A 27,959-nucleotide genomic window follows, 5' to 3' on the forward strand; every position below is an offset into this window, starting at 1 on the left:
AATACTGTCCACATGTCAGCCCTTGCAATGGGCCAGATCCGTTGTGATGTCCTCATGTGGCATGCATATCTCATGCCCATGGCCACATGGTACACTCTCATGGCCCCCATCCTATCCAGCTATCATGCCTCCATGCTCTCCTGATGTGGAAGCTTACAGGTGGGAATTTACTCAGAACACCCACTTCAGTGTTACACTATGGGCCCACAATATCCGCTCCGTATGCTTCCCTTCAGAAGCTCTCAGGAACATATTGAGAAAATCTGGTCCAGCCGCCTGCATACATTGGACCTCCAGATCATTCTTGAACTCTAGGAACCAAGTTGGTACACAGGAATAATGACAATGCCACCACTCTTCAATGGCTCCGCCAATATCCATCACAAACCCACAAAGTACATCAAGACACCCTAGGTACAAAGAACAAGTACATCAAGTTTTCCTGTGAAGCAGGGAACATACCGGACCCTGCACCATGCATTGTGGGTCTGTTTCAACCCTATAGCAACTAGCATGATCCACAATAATCATCCTCCAGAACTCTACAGATTCCAGATTGAAGCAGGGCTTGAGATTGCAGCTACTCAGCACCACATAGATTTGAGTCTCTGTACACTTTGTGACACACAAGGTGGAGATGGAGGGGCATGTCCTGAATCCTGATGTGTGTCCCAGATGCTAGGAGATTTGGGGGAGGTACCATTGTCCTTTCACCCATGGATAGACAGATATGGGAAGCGTCATTGACTACCTAGACCAGAGATGCACCACACTCTCTGTATACAAGGTCACTCAACTCAGGTCTAGACTCATGAGACACATCATGGGACACGGCCCTAGATGAGAAGAGATCACAAACTTCTTCACAGATGAGGAAGTGGTTGGTGGACGTCAGTATCAAAACTTATTCACAGGTGAGGAAGTGGTTGGTGGACGTTATGAGACACATCATGGGACACGGCCCTAGATGACAAGAGATCACAAACTTCTTCACAGGTGAGGAAGTGGTTGGGGGACACAGCCCTAGATGACAAGAGATCACAAACTTCTTCACAGGTGAGGAAGTGGTCGAGGAACTTTGATTTTAGGTACACTAGGTCAACACGAAATTGAATACAGGTCCTGCAACTACCCATCTGATCAGGGGTACTATCATTGCAGCACCTCAGTGCTAGGCAGCTTCACACGGCCCTTGAGTACACCCTATGGAGAGGAGCCGAGGATGCCCACAACAGATCTTGGACATGTTCTAGAGACATCAGGACTCCTGATGGGACCCCAGCTGGGCATATATGGAGCTTAGACTACTCATGACCGATACCTGACTCACGATACATGTTAGAACTACTCCCGACACATGAAGTATTTCCTGTAATTCCTAGGGTCACTATTTTAAAAAATTTTTTGGAGGTGTGATAGATACCTCCAATTCCCCTTTTGAGGGGTGTACTATCATGCTGACTTCAGTTTCCTCATAGGCTTTTTGGGTTTTCCATGGGCGTTAATAAACCTCCCTCCCTCCCCCCCCCCCTTCTCTCTATCTCTCTCTCTCTCTTCCCCTCTCAGCTTCTTCTCCCTTTCTGCCTCCCACCTTCTGCTATGATTCCCCCTTTTCCCAATCTGTACTTCCCCTTTTTTACACTTGCAAGGGGAAGCTATGATATTACTCCTTTCAGAGAAGATAACAATACTTCAGGTATATTTGATGAAGGGCCAAATAAATGCAACATATTAGAACACACAGTTGAGAAAATGTGAACACAATCTGGAGAAAAGAGTTCTTAATTGATTGCCAACAGTGCAGTGTTAAAATGAGCAAGAAATTTATCCTTATCAGGAGGCTGAACTGAAACCCCTAGTTTAGGATGCATCACATGATGGCGTGTGCCAATACATGCTACATCAACCCTAAAAATGCAGAGTACATATTGAAAGTCCTCTGAAAGATATACCCAGTATTCAACTAGAGGTTATCATTACATCTGAGAATAAGTATATAGATGAACACCTCGAATCCCGTTTTAAAGGCCAAGTTATCATAGAGACCCATGGCCTCTCCGAACTTTGAGAGCTTTTCAAGTGGATGATATAGTTCTCGTGGGTAGGGCAATAAACCACTCATGTAATTATTTGTTAAATTCAAACTATTTTTGCTTCTTTTACATCACCCTTTAGCTTAAATATACCTCCCAATCTCTCATGTTTGACTAGAACTTCTTCGTCCAGAACTAGTGTATCAATAACAAGCATGGTGGCTAAGGTTGCACTTCCTTGGATGGAAGTCTGGAATGAATCTTTTAGTGTTTGATTGACAGAGAACAATTGTCAAATCCATTCATGCACAAGGTTTGGAAACTTTACGTGCTGTGCATACATTCATGTAGCGAAGTATGATCTTACATCGTGCACTATCTTGTAGTCTAAGCTGTAACATGCTTCAGTTATAGTCCACCTTGATTATTATTGTTGATGTTATCTCAGCTTGTAACTGCATAGTTCTTGGTTACTTAAGATTTGCTGATCATCTAACTATCTTTTCCCCCTTTGGTTATGGATGCATGGATTCAACAGAAACTCAATTTCAGCGCCATGCCAAAGATCTAGCAAAATCCATAGATGTTTCTCAATATGATGGCATTGTTTGTGTCAGTGGAGATGGTGTGCTTGTGGAGGTTTGTACTTTTCCTCTTGTCCTCCAGGATCGTGAATCCTTAAAATTTCTTTTTTTTTGGGGGGGGGGGGGGGCTTAGTAAGTTCATTTTCAATGTTGGTGCTTTGAAAACCATAGTTCCAAACCGTTATGGTACATTCTATCAGTAAGCAGAAAAAAAAGGTTGCATTTGAGAAGTCTGCAACACTCACATGTCTACTCATAAATAAAGATAAACTGCTTCCATGATTCTTTTAGAAAATAGAACTTCAAAATATATGAAAGCACAACATATTTTCTATGATCTTTTGTGGCTAGATAGAAAGTTTGCAGAGTCCCAATGACAGTTCTTGAAAGTCTGTACATTCAAGCTTCAACTTCAAGTTCTTTGTTTTCACTTATCATCGTGCTTGATTTGTAAGACAAAATTAACTTGTTATACATGTGTATTAGAGCCCAACATATTGTCCTTTTCTTTTTCCCCTTTCAGAGGAAAGGTCCTTCTGTTCAGACTTGAAAGCAATACAAAGAGTCAACAATCCATGGCTGAGAAAGAAATCTAGCCTGCTTCACAGGATCTCAGTTTGCTGCCTAGGGTTCCCTAGAAGCAGGTGCTAGCAACCGACACGGTGGATAACAATGGATATCTACAGGCATGCCTTGCAGAAGCGCTCCTGCCTCTCGGTGGTTTTCCTAGAGCCCTCTATATGTAGATGGTATGCAAGGTATAGAAACCGAATATCGACAAGGGTGGCAGCCAGTCTGCCCCCCATGACAAGGTACAATGTGACCCAAATGCTCTAGGTGGTGATGCTGGCCATTGTCTCCTAGAGGTTGTCATCTGGCATTGGGATATTGCTGAGAGGGAGGTATCAAGTCTTGGATGTCCTATTTTGTGACCCTCTCTCCATCCACCAAGTAGGTCAGGGAGATCATCTCTATGGAAAAGTCATGCTTCCCCTTCGTCAGCCAGGCTGCATGAATGAACGTTGAATCTGTTGAATCCTAGCAACAGTCGTTCGTCTCTAGGTCCCCTGCTGCACAGCAGTGGCGTGTGCAATCTTCCTCCTCTGGTTCAGTGAGGGACCTATGGGAAGGCCTTTTGTGAGCCACCAGCCAGAAGAAATAAGAGATCTTCCTTGGCCAAAGGTTGGTTCACAATCCAAACCAAATTTGATAAGGACCTCATGCAACCCCTACTGCTCCAATGAGTGTCATGAGGGAGGCAGCTAGCTGCAAGTGTATGCCAATGCAGCTAGTGTGGGAGAAGTGTACATGCATTGCCCTCTCAAACTGCCCTACCTAGCTTGGCCAAAACCATTATTTCGGATCCCTTTGCAGCTCCCCCAAGGGATGGTCCTCCCAAAGCCGAAGCCTACATTGGGTGTAGTCCTTTTTGTCCAATCTGGGGTCAATGGTCCATTCCTTCCTCGGTTGCGCCACAACTTTGATCCTCTATCACTCAAGGGAGTCTAAAGCTTGTCATCCTCAGGGTCACTGTCAACAACCTCTACATCAAACTGTAGAACCTCTCCTTGAAGAAGACGGGTAGGGCATATCTTGGAAACCCCATCATCACACAATTTATAGTGATAGGCCATGAAAAAGGCTTTGAGGGGGACTCCTGTCTAGAAGTACTGGCCTAACCAAATGAGCCTTTGTGGCATTTGCAACCCCCCTTTAAGTCCCTCTTTGCCAAGCCTCTTTGATGGCTGCATCAATCTCCTCAATCTTGCATCCTTGGGGGGTCGCTCAAATTCATGTAAGATAGCGGTAAGTTCAATAGAAGGGTTTTTACAATTTTGTGTTGTTATAGAAAATACATATACATAAGGGATTTTTTAATTTGAAAAGCGAAAAATTCCATATAGAAGGGGTGTTTTAATTATAAATAGGGGCACATAAGGAGTATACCTAAACTAAAAAATATTTAAGTAGGGGGTTTTATAAATACCCCTCGAACGTACATGCTATATAGGGTTTTCATGTATTGACCACTTTAGGGTGGCCTCCTTGAGGGTTTTCATGTATTGACCACTTGAGGGTGGCCTCCTTTGCTTGGAACAACTGTCTACACAAGGAGGTGGTCAAATGTTGAAGCTCGATCCTTGCCATGATCCCTGCGGATCTAGGTCTTGTGGTGAGTAAGATTTTAGTATTCTGCATGCCTGGCCTCCACCACCTAGAACCCTAGTCTATGCGCACTCAATCTATGCACACTCCTACTCGTCTACTTAGCCATAGTAAATATCGCTTCTTTCTAAGCCTCTCTATGACGGCCAAGGTCCTCTCTGTGTGTGTGTGTGTCTCTCTCTCTCTATCTCTCTCTCTCTTATTCTCTCATGAAGGGCACTTCTGTGGCTAAGTGCTTGTGCCTGAAGCTCTGCACAATTGCTTTGAATGGCCTTTGTTGTCCATCAAGCCCAACCATTCCCATTCTGGGAAAGTGCATTTTATAACTATCCAGATTCGGACAAGGGCTTGGTGGATCTCCTTCTAAGATCCTTGCCTACCTTCTTAAAAAGGGCTGCTCGAGGCGAAGCACAACGAGAGAATGGTATGACGTTGTTGTACCCTCCAAAATGCTTGTAATGTTTCCCCTATGCATGGCCCGATGACCCAGATAGAAGTGGTTCAACTTCTCTAGCACCCGATCTTGATGATGCTGATCGAGCGAATAGTTGAGACTGTGCTTTAATCTAGAAACTTTGGGTCTTGACCCTTGGCGGAGAAGATAAACTGCTTCCAAGTGCTGTTCTTTGCTGGGGATCTTGAAAAAGAAGGGCTCCCTAGCTTGTGTTAGAAAACGAAATCCCTGTAGAGGGTATCCCGCAGCGGAAGACTGATAGAGCATCCCAGGAATTATACACGGGAGTGTTTCACTACGGAATCAAAACTTCTTTAACTTTGTGTTATACACTTCACAATAATAAGTGTGTGTGCAAGCCAGTAAATGGACAATGCTCCAAGAAATATATAGAATCCACAATGATTTATTTCCATCCAAAACCAGACACAATACAAAAGAGATGTGGAGTCCCACCAAACCATGGTCCTCCAATCTTACCAAAAGTTCTCCTACCATCTGCTTGGCACCTCTAGATCTCTAAGCCCACGTGCTCCTCTGAGCTTATGTAGACGTTCTGTCCAGCGATCCCTCCACCTTACTGCCTGGGTAGTCAGCCTAGTTGGGCAGCCCTCCAAGCTCTTTGTCTGCAGCTTCTAGTCCTCTCCTTCACCTCCTGAATATCAGCCGAAGAGAGGGTTCTTTGGCTGCTCCACTTTGCTGGTTCCTGCTGCTTGAGGTGATGCATAATGGGGACCCAAAGGCCCCCTTTTACAGGGGCAAATCCCCTCTCTGTTTCAGCCGACTAGTAGGGGGTATTGGCCGACCCAAACAGGCCCCCCCACCCGCCTTTTGTTACCATATCTAGGCCTCTTCTGGCCCTCAAAATACCCGCAATGCCTTGTTTTTCCTGCTGCTACAGATCTGCTTCTGTTCAGGTCCCCTCCAGCCTCCGAAACTGCTCTAGAACAGTCCGCACATGCTAATGTGGCATTCCGTACAGGTGATAACGTCATCACTGATGTCATCGCTGTCTCGCACACAGAAGTGCGTTGCTTTGTCTACCACAGAGGCTGAGTATGTTGCAGCCACAGAGGGTTGCAAGGAGGCTATATGGCTTGATCGGCTAGTGGGAGATTTGGGGATTCATACAAGTGTACCGACATTGCATAGTGATTCCATGAGTGCTATTCAGCTAGCACGGAATCCGGTCTTTCATGCAAAGACCAAACACATTGAGGTCAGGTACCATTTCATTAGGGAGGTACTTGAGGACAAGCGCATAGAGCTTGTCAAGGTTCATACAAATGATAACCCTGCAGATATGCTGACGAAGAGTCTACCTAGTCAGCGGTTTGAGTATTGTCGTGTATTGATGGGCATTGGATAGTATGCTCACTAGTTATTCTCCCTTAAAGGCACATTGTCCTTTAAGTGGGAGGTTGTGGGGGTTAAAGGTCACTGTGCCTTAACCCCGGTTATGTACAATACTCAAACACATATATAAATGAATGAAAAAGAAGATTAGGGTGGTTCTGCACCCACCAAACTTGTGCCCCCCCCTCTCTCTCTCTCTCTCTCTCTGTCTCTGTCTCTCTCTGTCTCTCTCTCTCTCTCTCTATCTATCTATCTATCTATCTCTCTCCGTCGCCCGTAGCCCTCCATCGCTTGTCGTAGCCCATAGCCCTCCATCGCTTGTCGCTTGCCCATAGTGTACCCCATAGCTCATGAGTTGTAGCCCTCTGTCGCATGTAGCATAGACCATCCGTCGCCTCAGGTTCAGCCTCGTTGTGCCGCCAACAGAAGAGCCGCTACACCAGGTCAAAGGTCGAAGGAAGAAAAGGGTCGAGAGCTGCTGAGGGGAGTTGCAGGCCAGATTTAAGTCAGCCCCAGGCTGAGCTGAGTCCTTGGCTCAGCTTGGGGTGTTAGACTCAGCAAAGGGGTTTTCAGATCCACCATGGCCAATATGGCGTTTCCCAAGGCCAAACTATTTGCTTCTTCCCTCTGTAGCCCTCTGTTGCATGTAGCATAGACCATCCGTCGCCTCAGCCTCAGCCTCGTCGTGCCGCCAGCAGAAGAGCCGCTACACCAGGTCAAAGGTCGAAGGAAGAAAAGGGTCGAGAGCTGCTGAGGGGAGTTGCAGGTCAGATTTAAGTCAGCCCAGGCTGAGCTGAGCCCTTGGCTCAGCTTGGGGTGTTAGACTCAGCAAAGGGTTTTTCAGATCCACCATGGCCCAATATGGCGTTTCCCAAGGCCTCTTTCACGACGGATTCGTCGTCCCCCTCCCACACATGCTGCAGTTCTCGGATCAGCGATGCCTAGCCGCTTTCTTACATGAGATGACTCGCCACCGAGATACCTCTCTCCGAGCACGGCGACACAAGCATCACACACAACGTGAGGACACCCAGCGGCCTTTCACTGATTTCTTTCAGTCACAGGATACTTCTCCTCAGTCTAGCCGATGACGCGGACGTGAGCGAGAGCCAAAGCCACGACAGCTGCGCCAGCGGACAGACTCACACATCCGGGTCCATGACATCTCGTCTCAGCTCTCTGCCCGCCCCACCGGGGTTACCGTTGCCCTCATCCACAGGGCCACCCGTCGCCCCCGACGACCGAGCTCGACTAGGCCATGTGACGTCAGAGGCCAATCATCTATTGCAGGGTTTTTTCCGACCTCCCATTTGACGGCCCCTCTATGATTGGTCTCTGACGATCACCACTTGCACATATATACTGTATCTCCCCCCTCTGCCCCATTTTTGGTGCCCCCCCCTTCTTTTTTGTATCATCTGGAGGTAGACACATATTTCTTGTATTAGGACTAGACACACCGTCCTTCATAACCTCTTTTTTGTAGAAACGTTTGGTTGGCCCGTTTTGAGACCGCCACCGTTATGCTCATTGTATCAGTTATCTTTAGTCTCATAGACCTTCACGGTCTCCCGAAGACTTTAATAATAAACTTTCTTTCTTTCTACCCCGATTAGAAGCCCTCATACTGCAACACCTAGCCCATTCGTACTGACGTACAAGTGAAAGATTGGCACAGATCCAAATGAGCAGATTTATTATCTACAGTAGAGCTCAGGCTTGTGGTTGCAGCCCTCAAGAGGAATGGAAAGCAATGGCAAGAAAGAAATCATACAGGAGGTTCTGCAGATACACAGTGAAGCTTCAAGCAGCGCCTGTATATGAAGAGGTACAGGAACAAGAAAGGAGGGAGAATAATACCCGGTGTCTACGCATTGGAGGAGTAAGGTTCTCAGACAAACCAATAAGCTGAGAGGCATTAAAATATGGATCTCGGAGGAGCTTACTCCTACTCAGCTCAAGCTGAAAGCAACAGAACCGACCAAAGTGAAGGAAGCCCGCAAGCAAGGAAAATGGGCTGTTTATAGAGATGGAAAAGCACTTATCAAAGATTCAAATCCAAACCCAAAGACTCTCAGTCTTAATCTGGTGTAATGCAGGCCGATTATCTTTTGTAGTAGACCGTAGTTAACCTATAATAACTTTGTGAGTGTTATACACGCTCCTAAGAGACTCTCAGTCTACAACTGATGTTTGGTGTTTATCTTTTTGGTGTATGATTTGTCCCATAGGCCCGTGAGGTTTCCTGAGGATGGTAATATATCTTTCTTTCGTTCTCTCTTTCTCTCTCTCATATGCATATCTTGTGCAGATCTTTCTTCTCCATGCATGGACTTCCTCTGGACACTTCTGTCTCAGATCTACCCTCCTCTGCCAGGTGCACTCCTCTCTTTGCTGTCCACATGGCAGCCTGTTTGCTGCCCACCCAAAACACTTGCTTTTGTCCTATGATCTACCCGCTTGATGCACTCCTCATTTGGGGGCTCATAGGTGGGGAGGTGACCAACCCTAATCCAACATCTTATCCTCTATGAACTCTAGGTTGTTAAAGTCTCCTTTGATGACCCTTGAATCTATGTTCGGCAAGCACTTAGCAATTGATAATTATTGCCAAGGATTTTTGGTGGCTAGAAGCTTGTGTAATGGGACCTTGAAATGAGTGGATTGTGCTAGATGTTTGGAGTAGAAGTAATCCAAATGTGCACGAGCGTTCTCCAAGCATCAGTAGCTCCAAGCCTACTTTATGGACCTAATACATTATAGTCAAAGAATTCACTCCCAACGTGCTTGACACTGGTTCAGGGGCCATTTGAGTGACATTGTGGAGTTTCATGTTTGTCTCTAGTTTAATCACCACCCCTATGCACGAGTCTAGGCGTGTCCTTGGGGAACACAATGTAATAAACAGCCTTCTAGTCGTGCTCTATCCATAAGTCTTGACCTTGTCAACCAATCGATTTCCCTCAAGTGTGCATCATTTGGACCTTTATGAGAAGTCAAAGAGGTTGCAAGCCCATTGGTCCTCCTTATTAGCCGTAACATTAAAGTCAAAAGGGCCAGACTAAGCTCCCAATTGCCGTGATGGTGCTGCCTTTTGAGGAGCTAGAGAATCCCTCAAGAGCAAGAGGGTATGATTGTAGCACCTTCGCATAGTTCTAGGGCCTCGAGTGCCACAACTTGTGAGAAAGTGGGTATCCGACATGGGGCTTACGTCCTGGTGGCTAAAAGAAGGCACTTGGTTTTGATGAAGGGTTCCTTGCAGATTTGATGCTAGGAGTGGGTGAAGGGGAAGATAAGATGATCTTGAGGGGCTAGGTGAGGGACTAGAATGGGAAGGCGAAGTAGGAGGATGGGGAGTTAGGTGCTCTAGGGCCATGGGGTAGGGGATGGAGAGGTTGTGGTATGATTGTGGGCTAGGTAGTCAAGGTACTATAGAGGGCCGAGGGTCAGTCTTCGGGGGAGATAGGAGGAGAGTCAGGGAGCAGAAACTCTTTTGACTAGAAGGCTGAAACTCCTAGTGCAGATCACAAGAGTTGTGGGGTTAGGGCTATTGCTATGGGTTCTTGTGGGACGGGAGCTTGCTCTTGCATTGGGGATCCAAGGGCCAAGTATCAATGCATTGCTTTCTATTTGGTGAAGCTAGTCTAGTAGTGTGGGCCTTAGGTTCTTGGCCTTGGTCTGGTGCCATAGGTGGCTTAGATGCCTATTGATATGTGGCCTCTTGTCTCTGATGGGCTTTTCTCTTGGCTTGCTTCACAGCATATGAGCCTCACTTCTTTCCCCGAGCACTGGTCCACTTCCCATCTGTTGGAGTCATTGTGGGGATTTGAGCCTATGGGGCGATCTACTTCTATTGAATCCTGATGGGGAGGTGGTCGAGTTTGGTCTTCCTTGTCAAGGCATGGGTTTGTACTATCTCGTGGTCGAACCCCTGGCACCCCTACTTGTGTGATTCACGATGATGGAGTTTTGAAGGTGACCTTGATAATCAAGGACCTTGAGACATTACCCAAGAAAGTGATGCTAACTCGTGGAGCATTTTGCCAGCAAGTTGAGATTTATGGTTTACATGGCAAGTGTCTATGATACAAGGAGATGGGCAACCTGGGGAACCCCTCCATTCCCTAATTTGACTTCAAAACGGGCTCAATCCTGCAAAAATTGACAAATTTGACTTCAAAATGGGCTCAATCCCGCAAAAACAGTATGCTTGCACTCTGGGTTGCTGTTTTTTAGAGTTCTGACAGTCGATTTCACTTTCAGCGGTGAAATTTCACTCCTGAGAGTGAAATTCCACCCTCTGATGCAATTTGACACTGACTCATCCAGGCCTTTCTATGCATCTGTGACAGTTATGGGAAATGATTGAGCTTTGGGATAGCCAGTACTTGTTGTAATTTCACATTTGTAGACATTGTGTGGTGACAAACAAGGCGTTTTTGCATTTTGTGGCAATTTTTATTTCTGCATCGCTGCTCATGTGGTTTGATGTCCTTGTTATCAATCTAGAAAGATGATGTTTTGACCACATTTCCTATTAAAACAGGATACTTAACCATGAACAAGTTAAGTAAATCCATATGCTGCGTGGAGGGCAGGGTTTAAAAGTGACCCTTTCCTTGTTTACTTATGATTGAACTATGCCATCCTATTAATTGTGGACATGAACACTTGAAATTTTTGGGTCCATCTAGGTTTTTTTCTTTACATTAAACACTTTTGCTGTAAATAGTTATCTGCAGCATATTTATCTCGTCCTTTATCTTGTGTGAAGGACATGATTTTTTCTTTATGTACATTTTCAGATTGGTAAAAAGTTATTGGTCTGGACTAATAGGTTCAAATTACAAAATTTATGGAGGCGTGTTGTTTCATCTATTTTTGCATTCAAACCTAAATTTGTTGTCTCCTTGTTGTGTTTCTTTATTTTGTTTTGGATTACTGTTTGTAGGTTTTAAATAGTTTATGTTGTTTCATCTATTTTTGCATTCAAACCTAAATTGGTAGGTTTTAAATTTATGAAGACGTGTTGTTTCATCTATTTTTGCATTCAAACCTAAATTTGTTGTCTCCCTTGTTGGTGTGTTTCTTAATTTTGTTTTGGATTACTGTTTGTAGGTTTTAAACGGTCTATTGGAAAGGCCAGATTGGGAAAATGTGATAAAGCTGCCTCTGGGGGTGATACCGGCAGGTGAGTGGGTTTCTTCCCCGGCATATTCATATAATTTCTTCTGCAGTACTCTTTCGTTCAGCACTCACCCTGCTTTAGCCCCACAGATCACTGACTTCTGTACTGCACCCTTACCCCCAGGAGCCGACCACACTTATCTGTTCTTTCATATCCTTGCGCCTCGAGCCCCTCCCAGCCACACCCCGCACTACACTACCTATCATGATATACACTTTGATCATAACCTCTCACCTGATTACTCAGCCCACCTAGCCTCCCTCCTCAGACACATAGACACCATACCCTCTCTAGATCACCGAGCCGCCCTTATCACCCACTCCCTTCACAATGCAGCCCGCCACATTTTTCCTTCCACTACTCGGTCCACTCGCCCTCCACCCGCTGGCTCCAACCCTTGCAATAGTTGGTATGATGATGAGTGTAAAGCATTACGCCGCACACTCCGACTCACGACCCAGCGAAACACTAGGGCCAACCCACATCTCACCAGGGATTATCGTCGACTAGTCCGTCGCAAGAAGCTAGCCTTCCTGCGACAGAATGAGGATACGCTACTGAACATTCTGTTTAGTAGAAACTCCAAGGATTTCTGGAGGAAATTCCTAGAACGCCGATCCCCCTCCCCCCTCACAGACACTTCCCTCTGGCACTCCTACGCACGTACACTCTATGATATCCCTGATCAGCCTCCTCCCGACCTCTCAGCCACCCCCCGCCCCACTTCTTGCACCCTCTTCACAACCCAAGGAGTCACCCACGCAGCGCTTAAGCTTCACAACGGCCGAGCTAAGGATCATGAGGGCCTATGCACAGAGTTTGTTACCTATGGCATCAAAACTCTAGCCCCCATCCTGGCAACACTGTTCAATGAAGCTGTCTGCCACGGGTTCCCCAGAGCCTGGATCCTGAACACTATCACACCCATCCACAAAGCAGGAGATCCCATGGATCTAGGGAATTACAGGACCATCATGATTGGACATGTTATGTCCAAGATCTATGCATCAGTGTTAGATGGCGAGGTCAGTGCTCGCGCAGAGGTACAGGGGCTCAGGGCATCCGGACAGGCCGGTTTCAGGACGGATCACTCGACTTACGATCACATTTTTACACTTAGAGGGATCATTGAGGAGGCCAGACACAGGAGACAGAGAGTATATTGTTGCTTTGTGGATTTCCGCAAAGCATTCGACACCGTTCCCCGCGCCCGACTCGTGAGACGCCTGCAGGAGTTAGGCTACGACTCGGAGGTTATCTGGGCAGTAGTAGCTCTCTATGAGCGGGTGACGGGCCAGGTCAGGATTGGCACCAGCTGGACCCCAGAGATCACGAGCACTATCGGAGTTAAACAAGGATGTCCCTTGTCACCGACTCTATTTGGCCTCTACATCGACGAGCTCGAGACCACCATCAGGACACTCGGAGGTGCTGGCTGCTCTCTTGCGGAGGTTGTCATCCAGATTCTCCTATACGCAGACGATGTAGTACTACTATCCTCTTCTGCTACTGGTCTTCAGCGACACGTGGATGGACTTCAGGTCTTCTGTGATACACATGACTTGAAGGTCAACCTTGGGAAAACCAAGGTGATGATCTTCAACACTTCCAGACCCACTATGCACTGAGAGCAGTTCCTCTTTGCCGGCAACCCTGTTGAGATAGTTGACTCATACACATACTTGGGCGTTGTCTTCTCAGGCCCGATCTTCACGATGCGCCGGGCCATGCAGGCCAGGATCAGCCGGGGCTACGCCGCTCTTGCCAGGCTGGAGCGACAGTGCTACCACTCCCACTTCCAGGACCCGTGGACCAAGTCTCTCCTTTTTTATTCTTTGGTCCGCCCAGCAGGCATGTACGGTAGCTCGTGGTGGGGAGCCGACCTTTCAGACACAGAGTGGGCTCGAGTCGAGCGCCTACAGATACTGATGTTTGCTCGGATGATCCGTAGCAAACCATCGGTACCACACCAAATCATTCTAGCAGAGTCGGCGCCTCACCCCTACAGTTCGATGCGGCTTTCCAGGCTATCACTTATCTACACAGAGTCAGGGATTTCAGCTCCTCCTCCGACGGTTGCCTCCGCCTACCTTGGCTAGCCCTATCCTCCTCTATGGCCTTATCCGTTGATGGGGACCAGCGATGCTAGTATAATCGTCTTTCCAATTGGTTCACTCGACTGGGCCTCGACTTAGACCGGTTGCCTCCTTTTCGGTACAGCCTCGATGCTCCATCATCTCTCCTCTCCCCCACTGACCAGGAGGTCAAACGGCTCATTCGAGCGGATCTGCTCCAGCTCCACACCTGGCGGACATGGTTTCTTCACCCCGAGCTTCCTGTGAAGCTCAACTTCTACCGTCGACACTGCCTCCAGATCTCACAGGAGGGCTTCATCACACCTCCGGGTTACACACAGCTTCATCTACCACATGCGCTCCGGATCTCCCTCGGTCAGTTTAGGGTTTCGTCACACGGATTACGGATCGAGAGCGGACGCGCAGAGGGTATCACACGAGAGGGCCGCCTTTGCCCACTTTGCGACTTCCAGGAGATCGAGTCGGAGGAGCACTTTGCTTTCAGATGTCCTACCTATTATGCCATTCGAGGCCGGTACCACTGCCTCTTCCGCAACGGATTCGGCTCCCTCCCACACATGCCTCCCACACATGCTGCAGTTCCCGGATCAGCAATGCCTAGCCGCTTTCTTACATGAGATGACTCGCCACCCGACACGCGCAGCACACAGTGGCCCATCACTGATTTCTTCCAATCACAGGATACCTCTCCTCAGTCTAGCCGACGATGCGGACGTGAGCGAGAGCCAGAGCCACGACAGCTGCGCGAGCGGACAGACTCACACATCCGGGTCCATGACATCTCGTCTCTGCTCTGCCCGTCCCACCGGGGTTACCGTTGCCCTCATCCACAGGGCCACCCGCCGCCCCCGACGACCGAGCTCGACTAGGCCGCATGACGTCAGAGGCCAATCATCTATCGCAGGGTTTTTTCCAGCCTCCCATTTGACGGCCCCTCTATGATTGGTCTCTGACGATCACCACCTGCACATATATATTGTATCTCCCCCCTCTGCCCCATTTTTGGTGCCCCAGACACACCGTCCTTCATAACCTCTTTTTTGTAGAAACGGTTGGCTGGCCCGTTTTGAGACCGCCACCGTTACGCTCATTGTATCAGTTATCTTTAGTCTCATAGACCTTCACGGTCTCTCGAAGACTTTACTAAACTTTCTTTCTTTCTTTCTTTCTATCTTCCTGTCTGTCTTCTTTTGTATCTGCATCTCTCTCTCTCTCTCTCACACACACACACACACACACGCACACACTCTCTCTCTCTCTCTCTCTCTCTCTCTCTCACTCAATTTGTTAAGTATTGTATATTCCAGCTTATGAAGGTGTACATTCTGTGCTGTGCATGATAAATACCTGTTCACCTCTTATTTTTCACTGAGGGTATTGCCAGATACAAGCCTTGATTCAGGCCTTCACTTTTTAATATTATCTAGTTACTCTGGTAGTTGCATCAAGTAGTTTATTTTAGGATTGAGTCCAAGAGAAAGATTCTAAGTCTGTGTTCTTCATTTCTTTTTTGTCTTCCTGTCTCTCCTTCGAATCTGAACTAGCAATTTGGCATCCATGCACCTTGATCTCGTGATGATTGATTGCTTGATTCTCATTATTGATTTGCAGATGCATGGAACTCGTCAAGCTGCACGTAGCTATACTCAAACGTTCCATGATTAGTGTTGTTTGTTGCTTCACTGATATGTCATTCCATGTGTGATTGTTTGGGACCTTGAAAAACTAGGCACAGGGAATGGGATGGCAAAATCCGTACTGAATCTAGGTGATGAGCCTTGTAATGCTGCAAACGCCACATTTGCAATTATTCGAGGTAGTTCATGCAGAGACTCTCTTGGGGATGCATAGATAATGTTGCATTCCGAGCTCTGAATTCAAGTTTTGTATAGCCTTTTTTACATTTACTTACTGATGATTTTATTCTTGTGTTTTCCATACCAACGTGTGCGTGGTTTAGGCCACAAGCAAGGGCTCGATGTTGCGACTGTGAAGCAGGGCCAGACATGTTTCCATAGTATTCTGTTGCTTACTTGGGGTTGGTGCTTTGATTTGAACGAAATTTTCACTTGGGTTTTTCGTTTGCACACTAAAGTCGGCGTTTATCATAAACTTTGCGAGTAGGTATATTTTGGCCTTGTATTGCATCAACATTCCTCTCCATTAACATGCTCACTGTGAATGAAATACAGGTATTGTAGCAGACATTGATATTGAATCAGAAAAGTTAAGGAGCCTGGGCAGTTTACGGACTGATATATATGTAAGGATAGATTAATATTCCAATCCTTAATACTCCAGAATTCTCAAGGAATATTCATATCATAATCGCTGGAAGTTAAAATTTATGTACGTTTACCATTTACGTCGTGGATGGATAGCATTTTTGCATAAGAAGCTCTCAAACCTATTCTCTGATTCCCTTAGCTGCTCAATAACTTGGACCATCCTGTGCATTTTTCTATTGTTTTGATTAATTTAAGAGCTTCTAGTAAGATAGAATCAATTTTAGTTGTCTTGACATATTATCTAGCAGCTCTGTGTGTGTGTACTAGTCTTGGTTCCCGTGCCAGCCCTCGTGCTCCCACGCTGTGGGTGCTTGTCCGTATGTTTTCGCGTCAGCCCGTCCATACATCCGTCCATACTGCCAGATTTTTTTGGGGTCAGCCGTCTGTACATCCGTACGGAATTCCATAATGTCAGAAAATTTCGTACGAAATCCATACTGTTAGAAAAATCCGTACAAAATCCGCACTGCCAGAAATTTTCAGTGCAGATGTTCGTACAAAACCCGTACAGATTCCGTATTGTCAGAAAAATTCCGTACTGCCAGATATTTCCATACAAAAATCCGTACATTCTGTACAGTCGTGTCTATAGAGTCAGATTTTGTCAGTCCGTGCTGTCTGTAGAGAGAGTTCTCAGCCTCTCTCCGTACTTGCCAGATATTTCCATACAAAAATCCGTACATTCCGTACAGTCGCGTATGTACAGTCAGATTTTGTCAGTCCGTGCTGTTTGTAGAGAGAGTTCTCAGCCTCTCTCTCTATTTTCCTTTTGTCTTTCCCTTTCAGCTTCACCTTGTTACTCCTTTCATTTTCCCATGGAAACTGTCAAGACCTACATGCACAAGAAGTAGAAATAGGACTCGGGTCAGGATGGCTCGATGCATGCTTCTCTTGAGGCTCAATTGGTTTTTGATGTTATGCATGAGGGCTTTGAAGACACGCGCCGGGATTGGAAGGACTTTGCTCCCACTGTTGGGCTCGTGGTGGAGGTGGATGACATCAATGATCCCGTGCGTGAATACGCCAAGCATGCTATTTTTTTTTTCACGGAACGCATGCCTGTTGCAGCAGATGTGGGAAATTGGCTCACCAGGACTTTGGGTGGTGGTTTTGTTCGGAAAGTGCATTATGCTGCTCGGGGGTTTTTTGAGGTTATTATGATAGATGAACTGCACAAACAGATGCTCCTTGAACACTCCCCTTTGTTTTATGGGCAGCAGATGGTGCATGTTTTGCCCTGGTCACCCACCAAGGATTATCAGGCTTTAATTCGCCATCGCTGTTCGGTATGGGTGGAAGTGGTTGACTTCCCTCAGTGCTTGGCTTCTTCTGATTTTGCATTTTGTGGGATACTGATCATCCCACTCCTGACTCCTATTCTGTTATGGTGAATCAGGTGGATATGGGCAGTGCTTTTTACAAGCTCAAGTGGGGCCTGTTTGCAGGTGCATGTTTTGAATGTAAGAAGTTTGGCCACATGGCTTCTCAGTGCCCTCTTGTTATGCACAAAAGGCCTTTGGAAAATATGCCTTCTCAAATGCCTACTAAAGAAATGATGGGTCAGCCCGTTTTCAAACAGAAGGGTGTCAAGCCTCTTACTCCAGCTCAGGAAAAAGGCAAGACACTAGTTGTGTCCAATGGGAATGCCTCTCCCTCTATGCCTTCCACCTCTCAGCCCAAAGGGAAGACAAAACTTTGCAGGAGGTTTGGCAGACTCCCAGGAAAACTGTCGTTGCTAGACGATCTTTACCTTCTTGCACTTGGAATGGTGCATCCTCGGCTGGTCGTACTCCTGAAGAAAATTCAGGAGTTACATGGGCAGCTGTGACAGCCAGTCGGACTCTCTTTCTTGAAGAAGATATTGTTGGTTTGCTGTCCACTTCTCCACCAGTTGTGATACCTCAGGGCTGAGTTCCGGATCTTGAGGTCGATATGCAGGCCTGATTTCAGTTCGCTCTCTGCTGTACATATTCTATAAATATGCTGTCAAAACTTATATGTTTGACACTTAATGTACAGGGTTTGTGTGATGCTTCTAAATGGAAGACAGTCTGGGGGTATCTCAATCACTTACAGCCACATGTGGTAGCTTTACAGGAACATAATCAGCATGTGTATGCTGGACAGCATGGTCATTTTCACGGTTATGAGATTTTCTATGTTGGACAGCATTCCTTTTCGGGAGTGGTCTTTCTGATCAGGCATGATCTTCATCCCTCTGTGGCCTTCAATGATTCACAAGGCAGATGGATGGTTATGCAATGCATTGTACAGGGTGATATCTTTGCATCTGCATCTGTCTATGCTCCTCAATCCTCCCGTCATCGAGGACAAATTTGGGAAGATATGTAGAGGTATCCATGGAGGCAATATGCTTTTCTTTGTGGTGACTTCAACAATGCTCCTCAGCCAGGGGATAATACATCTGGCCATACACATATGTTGGCCTCTGAGAGGCAGAGCTGGTCTAAATTGTTGCTTGATTTCAATTTTGCTGATCTTTGGACAGCATCTTATCCATTGCTGCCTGGGTTTACTTTCTAGCACAATGCTCAATCTACATACAAAGCTAGACTGGACAAGTGGTGCAGAGTTGATCCTCAGCACTCTGATACTTTTACTACTACCTTGTCAGTTGATTATGCATTTGTGCATTCTGATCATGCACCTCTATGTTTGAGGATTTTTCTGCATGACATGCCAGATGATAGGCTTCCACACAGAAGGCTCCTCATGGTTAACAATAGCTATTTGGATCATGATCATTTTGTATGATGCGTGTCAACCTCTTTCACCTCAGAGTTTTATTGATACTGATTATGCCTGGGATGCATTTGTTGCTCGTATGCAATCAGTTATTCGTGATTATGGCAAAAATTATCTCAAAACATTGAGGTATATGGTTGCTCGGGCAAAATCTACCTGAACTCAGTCATTTTTGGTCTTTGTCTCTTGAAGAAAGCACATCTTTATGCCAAGCTCGACATTGTTTGCAAAGTAATGATCATGGTTGTTAAGACACTCGTGTCTTATGGTAAGACACTTAAGACACTTAAGACACGTGTCTTACCTTAAGACACATTTAGACACGCTCTAAATTTTTTTTATAAAATTTAAAAAACCCTACGTTTTGGAACCTTAGACTTTGCATTTTCGTTTCGCCGTACAAGCCTTTCGGTATCCGTACGCTCTTTCGCCTCTCCCGCACAACTGCTGACGATTTGCCGTACAAACTTGACGTATCTCGTACAGACAGGACGTACACACCGTACGGACTCGACGTACACACCGTACGGATCCGCCGTACACCGTACGGATCTGCCGTACACTGTACGGATTTACCGTACGTTCATTTTTGGCACCTTCTGCAGCCTGCTGGTTTGGGTGACGAGCATCAACGTTGGAGGCTGGAGCTCAGCCTGCCTTCAGGTTCACATTGTGCACACTGCATCGTTTGCTTCAGCCTTCTTTTATCTCGTTATATAGTGCTGGCTCCACTCTGCATCTTGCTTTCTCCTTTCCCAAAAAATTGGGGCAATTATGGGCTGATTCCTGAAATCCCTAAGAAAGTTGGCCCTCTTCTGGGTTTGTTTCATATAAGAGCCTGCTAGAATAACAGTAAATTTAAAGGGGGCAAAGTATGGGCTGAAAGCCCTAATTAATTTGGCCTCCTTAGGGCTGCATGGCACCTTATGCATTAGATTTGTCACTGCTTAATGCTTGAGCCTTGAAGCTTCTATTGCAGCTTGCTTCAAGCTTGGCATGTGCATTTCTCAACACAATTAGTCTATAGATTGCAGTTTACTTGCTTGTTCTACTTCTCCCAAAATTTATATTGAATTATGCTCGTGTGCATGCCAACATGACAGGTCGCAGGTCATAGCAGCAGCAGAGAATTACAGCATAGCAACAGAGAATTACAGCATAGCAGGCTGCAGCAGAGATTTACCATGCCTAAACCTCCAAATCCACTTTGGGGGATCCATACCACTATGATTAACCCCGCTGTGGCAACGGGGTCAGGAAACAAAGAGTGGAAATGCAATTATTGTGGCGAGCCTTTTGTGAGCTCAGCGACACGTCTTATTCTCCATGTGTCTGGACTTGGTGGTAGGGGAATTGGTGGATGTACTTTTGTTCCTTTTGAGATTGCGCAGAAAGTTATCAGAGATCATCCAAAACTTTGTGGTGGACCTAGTACCATGCCTGCTGCCTTGCAAGATGAGGATTTGTTGGGGCCTGAGTCTCACACTATCAACCTTGATGATGCTATGGATAGTGACTCTAGTGCTATTGGTTCCTCTCATGCAGAGAAGAGGGCCAGGAAAGAGGGCATTGCTTTTGCTACATCCTCACAACCATCCACCACTATGGCTACTTCGCAAAAGCACCAGGGGACTTTATCAGGTGCATTGTCCACACAGTCTTGGCAAAAAGAGCGGCAGCGTTTGGCAGATATTGAAATTGGGAGGACTGTGATTGAATGCAATTTTGCTTTCAATGTCCTACAAACACCACAGTGGAAGAGGATGATCAAGGCAGTGGCAGCTGTGGGAGCTACAGATACATGGACAGGTGTGACATATGGTGCGATGAGGACATCTGTGTTGGAGGAGGAGATAGGCAGAATTAACAAAGCTCTTGATCCTATCAAGGAGGGATGGAAGAAATTTGGTTGCAGCATTCTGTCTAATGGTTGGAGTGATGTTAGGAGGAGGGGCATCATTAATAGGTATCCTCATGCCTTGGTACGTATTTTTTGAAAGCTGTTGATACAGGTCGAGGAGGTGCTAGCACTACAGGTGAAGTCATTTTTCAGCATATCCGAGCAGCTATCATTGAGATAGGGCCTGAGAATGTGGTCCAAGTTGTTACAGACAATGCAAGTAATTGTGTGAGGATGGGAGAGCTTGTGGAGGCAGAGTTTCCTTCCATTGTATGGACTCCTTGTGCTTCACATTGCCTAGACCTTCTCATGGAGGACATCGGTCGGCTCCCTTGGATTGCTAGTGTGATGCAGACTGCTAGTACCATTGCAGCCTTCTTTAAGAAGAAGCCCAAGGCCTTGGCCATATTCAGGGAGCATAGCAACTTGGAAATTGTCCGGCCATCGAAGACACGCTTTGCATACATGCACATTGTTTTGGAGCGCCTTCTTGCAGTGCATGCAGCTCTTCGACAGACAGTGGTGTCTCGGATGTGGTTGGAGTGGCCTGACTCTACCAGGGCAGAGAGCATGACAGTACAGAGGATGTGCTTGGATCACTCACTTTGGACTGACATGGAGTCCATAGTGAAAGCTCTCCATCCTTTATTCGCTGTCTTGTGGGTGACTGATATGGAGGGAAGTACTCTTGGCTTGGTCCATCATTTCATGGAGCAGTTGCGTGTTTTGCTGAGTACATGTAACTCCCTTGCACCTGAGAGGTAAGGTTGGTCTATGTCCATTATATTAATAAGTAATGAATCATCACTTATCATAAATCCATTATGAGTGTTTATTATAATTTACAAATTATGTTGATATGTAGATTGGAAGAAATAAGGTCTCTAGTGGATACGAGATGGCAGTTCATGTGTAGGCCCATCCATGGGCTTGCAACACTTTTGCATCCACTGTTTAAGTCAGCTGATTTATTCAATAAGCCAGAGTTATTGGCGGATAGAGATGCCTACATAGGGAGGGTTTTTTCAGAGGATGAGCAATTGGAGCTGGACTTGGAGCGTTCTCAGTATCAGAATAGTGTGGGTGCTTCCTTCTCTAGACCCACGTCTAGAAGGAAAGAGATTTGTGTGAAGCCAATTGAGTGGTGGGAGACATATGGCTACTCCACTCCTCGAGTGCGGAAGTTGGCTCTCCGGATTTTATCTCAGGTGAGAGCTGAGACATATATCTTTGAAGTTTGGCATTTGCTATTCCTGGTTAGGTAAACTGTAAATGTAGATGATGAGTGATCTTGATTCTCACTCCTTTAATCTCGATTTGTAAATGCCAATCGGGATTTGGAACCAAATGGCAAAAGGAATGTGCAGCAGGAGCATGCGAGAGGAACTGGAGCTCCTACTCTTTGATCCATACGAAAATAAGGAACAAGTTAAGCACAAGGCAACTCGAGCGCTTAGTATACTGCCGTGCAAAGTTGAGGCTTATAAGAAAGCTTAAAAACTTGGCAGGTCCAATGCAGGTAACATTGGTAGCTACTAGCTTGAGTCTATTGTAACATGTTCACAGTTCTATCATCTATGATTTCGATTCTAAATATATCTAGGAAATTGAAATCATAACAATGAACATTGAACATAATAACATATGCTTCTAAATGTTGTTGCAGGTGGATCCTACAAGCATTGACATAACCGAGTTGCCTACTTATGCTAGAGTTGAAGCTGATGAGGAGGAGATATATGCACAGCTACATAGAGAGCTAGAGACCATAGATAGACGAGTCACTCGTTCACGTCGTAGATCAGCATCATCAGCCATTGCTATTCCAGTACAGAGGGACACATCAGAGGGCAGGGGCAGAGGCAGAGGCAGAGTCAGAGGCAGGAGTGGTGGAAGAGGAGCACGAGGTCGTGGTTGTGCCATCCGACGTGGCCATGGGAGAGCCGTGGCTATGGCCAGTACCTCGTCAGATACACCTATGCGGTCTGCCTTGGACGAGGAGGAGGGGGAGGATGAGGAGGAGGAGGAGGATGAGGTGCCCGAGGAGCCACAGTATGATAGTGAGGGTAACACTATCACTGATGGTGACTTTGGATCCAGCAGTGGCAGTGACCTAGCAGATTCATACTAGGATGAGTCTTGAGAGACTTGACTCTTGACTCAGATTCAGACTAGGATGAGTCTTGAGATTCAAAAGTTTTCCATTCAGTTATATGTATGAGGATTCAGATTTCATTCAAATTTCATGTGGCATTGGCCGAGTTATTTATGACATATGTTTAAACTTTATTGAAGACTATGATGATTGACTCTTAACTACATTGTACTTCTAAAATGTTAAAACTTAAAACTAGCAGCATGCAGCATGCTACATTGCTACCAAGTTGTACAGTGTACTTATACATACTTATATTTTTAAATTTAATATTTATTTAATATTATTATAACTGGAAAACGTGTCTTACGTGTCTTATCTTTAAGACACTTTAGACACTCGTGTCTAAAGCGTGTCTAACGTGTCGTGTCTTAACGTGTCTTACAACTATGGTAATGATCATAGAAAAATTGCCAAATGGGAGACGAGCTCATCAACGAGCTTTCTTGGATAAAGGTTGCTCGTTGAAGGGTTTTTCTAATTGCTCACATCATAAGCGACAAGCTACCAATATTTGCCTTACTCTGCTTTCTGATGGACATTGGACTTCCTCTCGAGCTCAACTTGCTGCAGCTTGTGTTCATCATTTTTCCAGGCAGTTTGGACAGGCTGATCCTCTTTCTCCGGCAATATTGGCAGCTCGGACTCAATTACTGCAGCATGTTTTCCCTATTGTTTCGCATGCACAAGCTCTTGAGCTTGAATGCCCTTTCACTGAAATAGAATTGACCATTGCTGTCCGATCATGTGGTAAATGGAAATTTCTGGGATGGGATGCCTTACAATGGAATTTTTTCTTGAATATTGGGATCTTCTCAAGCACATTTTGCTGCGTATGATCAACCATGCCTGGGAACAGCAACATATGCCAGTTTCTTGGAAAAAAGGGCTAGTAAAGCTTCTTCCCAAAAAGACGATTTGTGAATCATTGGCTGATTGGAGACCCATTACTCTTATGCTTGTCATTTATAAAATTATCACAAAAATGGTGGTTGATCGTATTAAAGGATACTTGCATGATGGTTTACATCCTGCACAATATGGTTTTGTTCCTCGCAAGCATATCATTGATAATATTGCAAATGCTTATGTTGAATTGAGTATGCCAAATACACAGAGCAGGATGTTCTTTTACTGCAAGTTGATATTGCCAAGGCTTTTGATACTGTTCAATGGGACTTCAACTCTCAGACAATGGATGCTTTGGGATTTGGGCAGAAATTGCAGCATATCATATACTGGCTTTTCAATGACAGTCAAGCTGCTTGCATTCTTTCTGGGGATATCTCTGAAGCATGGACTTTTCGTTGTTCAGTGCGTCAAGGCTGTCTACTTAGTGCGCTCCTGTATGCTATAGCCACGCACCCCATGCTTCAGTATATGGATCATCTCGTAGCTACGGATAAGCTACATGGTTTGGAAATTCATGACAGTAAACCATTGCTTGCTCAAGCTTATGTAGATGATTCTTTTTTCACTCCTCGCAATACAGAGCAGGATCTTTCTGAGCTAATGCAAGCTCTTTCTTTATATGGTTTAGCTGTTGGGCTTTATGTAAATTTTCAGAAATCAAAATTGTTGCCTTTGCATTCCAAGGAATGGCACTCTCTTTTATGGCCTGGAGAAATCATCCCACCAACTCAATTGGTTTGTCATCTTGGCTATCCTTTGAGTTGGACACTTTCTCCTCGTCAACAATCTGATTGGATTCTCGCAGCTCTCAAGAAAAAGCTGGAGTACTGTAAATTTGCAACTTGGCCTCTTCATGTTCGTCTTCAAATTGTGCAATCTATTCTGATGGGGTATATTCAATTCTATTTGCCTCTTATTATGTTCAGCAAGGCTGATCTTGTCTCTTTTATGTCTGAGGTTCTAGAAATCTTCTAGTGTTCTCGCCATGGCAAAAAAAGCTTGCGTTTGCTTCAGGTATAACAGCTTTGTTCTCCAAAGATGCATGGAGTTCTTAATGTTCTCAATATCCATCTGCACATTCTTGCCCATAAGGGGAAACTCATGCTGCAGTTTTTGCAAGATTCTCAACCATGGGCTGCCATGATTGGTCATTTACTCTTGCATGTTGCAGCTTTCCTAGTGGGAGTTTCTTTTTGGTTCTGTGACAGGCGAAATCCCTGGCTGTCCTTTGGTTTCCCATTTGTTAATGGATTGGAAACATATCCTTTTCCACTTGGATTGGCATGGCAATGATTCCTTGCAGGGTTACTCTTTTACAGCTGAAAGTATACATTGGTCTAGAGTGTTCGCCCTTCCTTTGGCTTTGCAGGAGCCTCGACGTTCGTATTTTCTGAGTCTCAAGGGGATTCGTTTGGTTCAGGATGTTGTTGATGATGCTGGATTCCCCCTTACTTTTCCTTTGGCCGCTGCCAAATTTGGCCTTGGAATTCCACTTTGGCATAAGATTACTTTGATGCTCCAACCTTTTCAGCCGGTTCCTCCATTGCATCTATAGGATCGTCTTCAAGACTGACACTTTCTTATGTGGGCTTATCATGCCGTCCTCTGCAGTTAGCACATATTATTGTCTCTTCTCTTTATAAAGTTCTACTTCCTCCACCATTTATCTCGCAAAAGGAAAATCAGCTTTGGCATCTTAATTGTCCTATGAAATGGTGGCGAAAACGTTTGAGACAAATTTGGCATTCTAAGATTCCTCTCCATCAACAGGTTTTCTTGTGGAGAGTTTTGTTGGGTGTTCTTCCTCATGGACAGCCAGCTCTTGGCACGACGACATATTGTTTCCTCTATTTGTCGCAAATGTCCGGCTCCGAGAGAGACTATGCCTCATCTCTTTTGGCATTGTCCTTCCTCTTGTGCTTTTTTGGACTTCCTTGGGCAAATTTTGAGAGCTCGGTTTTCTCAGATTTCTTTTGGCAAGTTCTTCTGGCTTTTTGGTGTACATCCACCCAGACAGGAGTTTGATTTCTTTTTTGTTTGGGTTCGGTACTGGGCACTCTGGACTCTCTTGAAGGATCGCAATCATAGGGTCTTTGGTGATCCTGTTTTTTCCAATTTCTCTTTCTTCAAACACTCTTTGCAGCAATCACTTTTTCATTGCTTGCAATCTCGTGTCTTTGATCATGATGTATATTTGTCCGACAGTGAAATTTTCTCTTGATGTATTATAGATCTCCCTTTCTGGGATAGCTTTTTTTGTAATATAATGACTCAAAGATTCCACACCAAAAAAATTGTGTATGTGTGTGTAAAAAATCACGGTTTCCTACTGCTTGGTTTGGCAAACATTTCTGGCTATTTGGAAGCTATCCACAACGACCTGGTTTTGATCTTTTCTTCGCATGGATTTGTTATTGGGGACTCTAGACTCTGTGGAAAGACAGGAATCATAGAGTTTTTGGTGATCCTACCTTCTCCAAGTTTTGCTTCTTTCAGATGTCGCTCAGACAATGATTTTAATCTTGTTTGTGTGCTCGTCAGTTAGATTCTCCTGCTGCTTACTTGGCATTTTCTGATGTACTAGCATGTTCCTTTTCTGGAAACTACTCATTGCAATATAAAGTTACATGGATTTCACCCCCAAAAAAAAGTGTGTGTGTGTACCATGATTGGGATGCTTATGGGTTTTTTACCTAGTAGTTGTTGAACTTCTTTTTGTGTCCCCTAAATACGGGAGTGCACATTTGGTCTCCCTGATAGCATATACGGTATTCACTTTTGAGAAACCCTTAGGGCCAAGAGAGATTCATACCCTATCTCTGCTCATTGTTTCTCTAGGGATATCAGAAGGATGAGGAGCACAGTAAGTTCTGTGGATGGGAAAGTATGCAGCCAAGAGCTTCTGATCTGGGTTTTAAACATACATTTGGGCCTGGGCTTTCCATGTTTTTGTAGACCTAGCCTTGGTATAGCCTTGTTGGCCTAGGACTGTTAGTGCTAGTTACATTTCAGCTCATTTGGGACACCTAGTTCAATTAACCAATGTTACCTCTCCTCAATCATAGAGGGCTTCTCTTGCTTTTTTCCTCTCGACCACAGTTTCCAGTGATCCCCTCTCATGAGTCCTCTTTCCTTTTTCATCACCATGGAGATCTCTCTCTGGAAACCTCCCCCTAGCCCAATGCTTGCAAAGTGACCTCCTCCCTTGGTGCCATGTGTCCCACAAGGGACCTTACCCTTCTAGCCCTCTCATGGGCTCCCCTTTGCACCTCTTAACTAATGTCTAGGCCTCTCATGGGCTCCCCTTTGCACCTCTTAACTAATGTCTAGGCGTGACCCTAGACCCAAACCCTCCTCATAGTATGCAAGCACAATCAAGTCCTCTAGTTTCCTGCCTAACCACAATCACACCACATGGTTTGAGAATTATGGCTGACGTAACATTCCCTTCCCCTTAAGAATGGTTTACGTCCTCGAAAACAAAATTGGAAAACCTCATCTGGAGATTGCTTACCCTTTCCCATGTTGAACTCTCTTCAGGTCTATCTTTCCACTTAACCAGACATTCTTGCCATATTGTGTGTCGCGTTCTTTTTTCTTGTCTACCTAAAATTATTTCTGGTTCATGTGGTAAAGATGCAGGTTCAATGAGTTCAACAAGGACTTCATTTCCAATGAGATTATCATCATCTCCTAACTTTCTTTTTAGCTTACTAACATGAAAAACTAGATGCACTCCACATCCCTTAGGTAAGGCTAATTTGTAAGCGAGTTCTCCAATTCCTTTAAGTATTGTGAATGGTCCACAATATCTAGGAGACAACTTCGGACATTTACCCATCTTTAGAGATTCTGAAGATTCAGGTACCTTAAGGTAGAATTTCTCATTCACTTCAAACTCCAACTTTCTCCGGTGGGGGTTTGCATAACTTTGTGCTCTATCCTAAGCTCTTCTTATGCTATCTTTAGCTAACTTAAGCATTTGATTCATATCTTTAAGAAAGTCTTTGCCCGCTTGAACCTTCTCTTTTTCGAGTCCCACTGTCATTGGGGCTCTTGGT

General features: G+C 45.3%; 2 protein-coding genes across 3 annotated transcripts in view; both read left to right on the plus strand.

The window, feature by feature from the left end:
- The window catches only part of LOC147886265 (sphingosine kinase 1-like), a 47,049-nt gene that overhangs the window by 4,510 nt on the left and 14,580 nt on the right, over positions 1 to 27,959 (plus strand). The window contains exons 3-7 of one of the 2 annotated variants that reach the window (XM_087395113.1): positions 2,572 to 2,672; positions 11,712 to 11,784; positions 15,607 to 15,696; positions 15,838 to 15,915; positions 16,070 to 16,140. In XM_087395113.1, coding sequence (XP_087251239.1) covers positions 2,572 to 2,672; positions 11,712 to 11,784; positions 15,607 to 15,696; positions 15,838 to 15,915; positions 16,070 to 16,140 — 413 coding nt within the window. The remainder of the gene's footprint in view (positions 1 to 2,571; positions 2,673 to 11,711; positions 11,785 to 15,606; positions 15,697 to 15,837; positions 15,916 to 16,069; positions 16,141 to 27,959) is intronic. The other variant, XM_087395114.1, reaches the window with a different exon arrangement.
- LOC147886266 (uncharacterized) lies at positions 21,457 to 22,962 on the plus strand. The gene is made up of 4 exons (XM_087395044.1): positions 21,457 to 21,592; positions 21,697 to 22,039; positions 22,189 to 22,350; positions 22,498 to 22,962. The coding sequence occupies exons 1-4, from the start codon at positions 21,504 to 21,506 to the stop codon at positions 22,960 to 22,962; spliced, it is 1,059 nt and encodes a 352-aa protein (XP_087251170.1). The 5' UTR covers positions 21,457 to 21,503.

The sequence above is a fragment of the Dipteris shenzhenensis genome, chromosome 24 (assembly GCF_047967505.1).
Source record: "Dipteris shenzhenensis isolate YYH24624 ecotype China chromosome 24, Dip_SZ_1.0, whole genome shotgun sequence".
Classification (NCBI taxonomy): domain Eukaryota; kingdom Viridiplantae; phylum Streptophyta; class Polypodiopsida; order Gleicheniales; family Dipteridaceae; genus Dipteris; species Dipteris shenzhenensis.